General features: G+C 43.6%; 1 protein-coding gene across 1 annotated transcript; it reads right to left on the bottom strand.

The window, feature by feature from the left end:
- Positions 1 to 485: 485 nt before the first annotated feature.
- Positions 486 to 689, bottom strand: LOTGIDRAFT_176816 (hypothetical protein; the record flags this gene model as incomplete). The annotated part of the gene is made up of 1 exon (XM_009060652.1): positions 486 to 689. The coding sequence occupies one exon, from the start codon at positions 687 to 689 to the stop codon at positions 486 to 488; it is 204 nt and encodes a 67-aa protein (XP_009058900.1).
- Between the last annotated feature and the right edge of the window lie 121 nt (positions 690 to 810).

The following is an 810-nucleotide window of genomic DNA, read 5'->3' as shown; positions in this document are numbered from 1 at the left end:
CTAGCTTTATCGCTTGCCATTGTAAACGTATGGCGCGAGCGCGGACCTATGAGAGGCCCTCACATTTCTTAACTTGAAACAGTCGTACGACTGCAGAAAATTCAATAGTAGCCTACACAACAGAATTCAGTGATAGAAAAACGATTTTGGGGCAGTGGGGCAAAAATTTGTAAATTTCATGGGGTTTAGGGTTGATCGGTAGGGTGTAAGGTGTGATTTGTGATAACAGTATACTGAATAGCCTCTACATACACAAAACTCATTTTCAAACGCTATAACTATAGCTATACATCTTTTCAATTTTTCTCTATAGACAAGGGTGTTTGTTGACAGTTTGGGGGTAGGGGGCTGGAGGACATTTTTTCTATTTTTCGCTTTGATTTAGTTGTATGAAAAGACTGTTTTCACTCTTTTTGGGAGATTTTAGGTGGCCCTGAAAAGGGCCGTTGTTTTTTTTAGTTTTGAACTAAAGTTCGACACACAGCTTATTTGGAGCTGGTGTATTTGGTGACGGCCTTTGTTCCTTCGGAAACGGCGTGCTTGGCGAGCTCACCGGGTAACAGAAGTCGAACGGCAGTTTGGATTTCCCTGCTGGTGATGGTCGATCTTTTGTTGTAGTGAGCGAGTCTTGAAGCTTCGGCAGCGATTCTCTCGAAAATGTCGTTGACGAAACTGTTCATGATAGACATAGCTNTGCTGCTGACTCCAGTGTCGGGGTGGACTTGTTTCAGCACTTTGTAGATGTAGATGCTGTAAGACTCCTTTCGTCGTCGTTTCTTCTTCTTGTCTCCGCTACGTGCGGCCTTTGCT

This window comes from Lottia gigantea (assembly GCF_000327385.1).
Source record: "Lottia gigantea unplaced genomic scaffold LOTGIsca_4384, whole genome shotgun sequence".
NCBI lineage: Eukaryota > Metazoa > Mollusca > Gastropoda > Lottiidae > Lottia > Lottia gigantea.
Note: the sequence above shows the minus strand (reverse complement) of the source record. Positions and strands in the feature narration are given on the sequence as shown.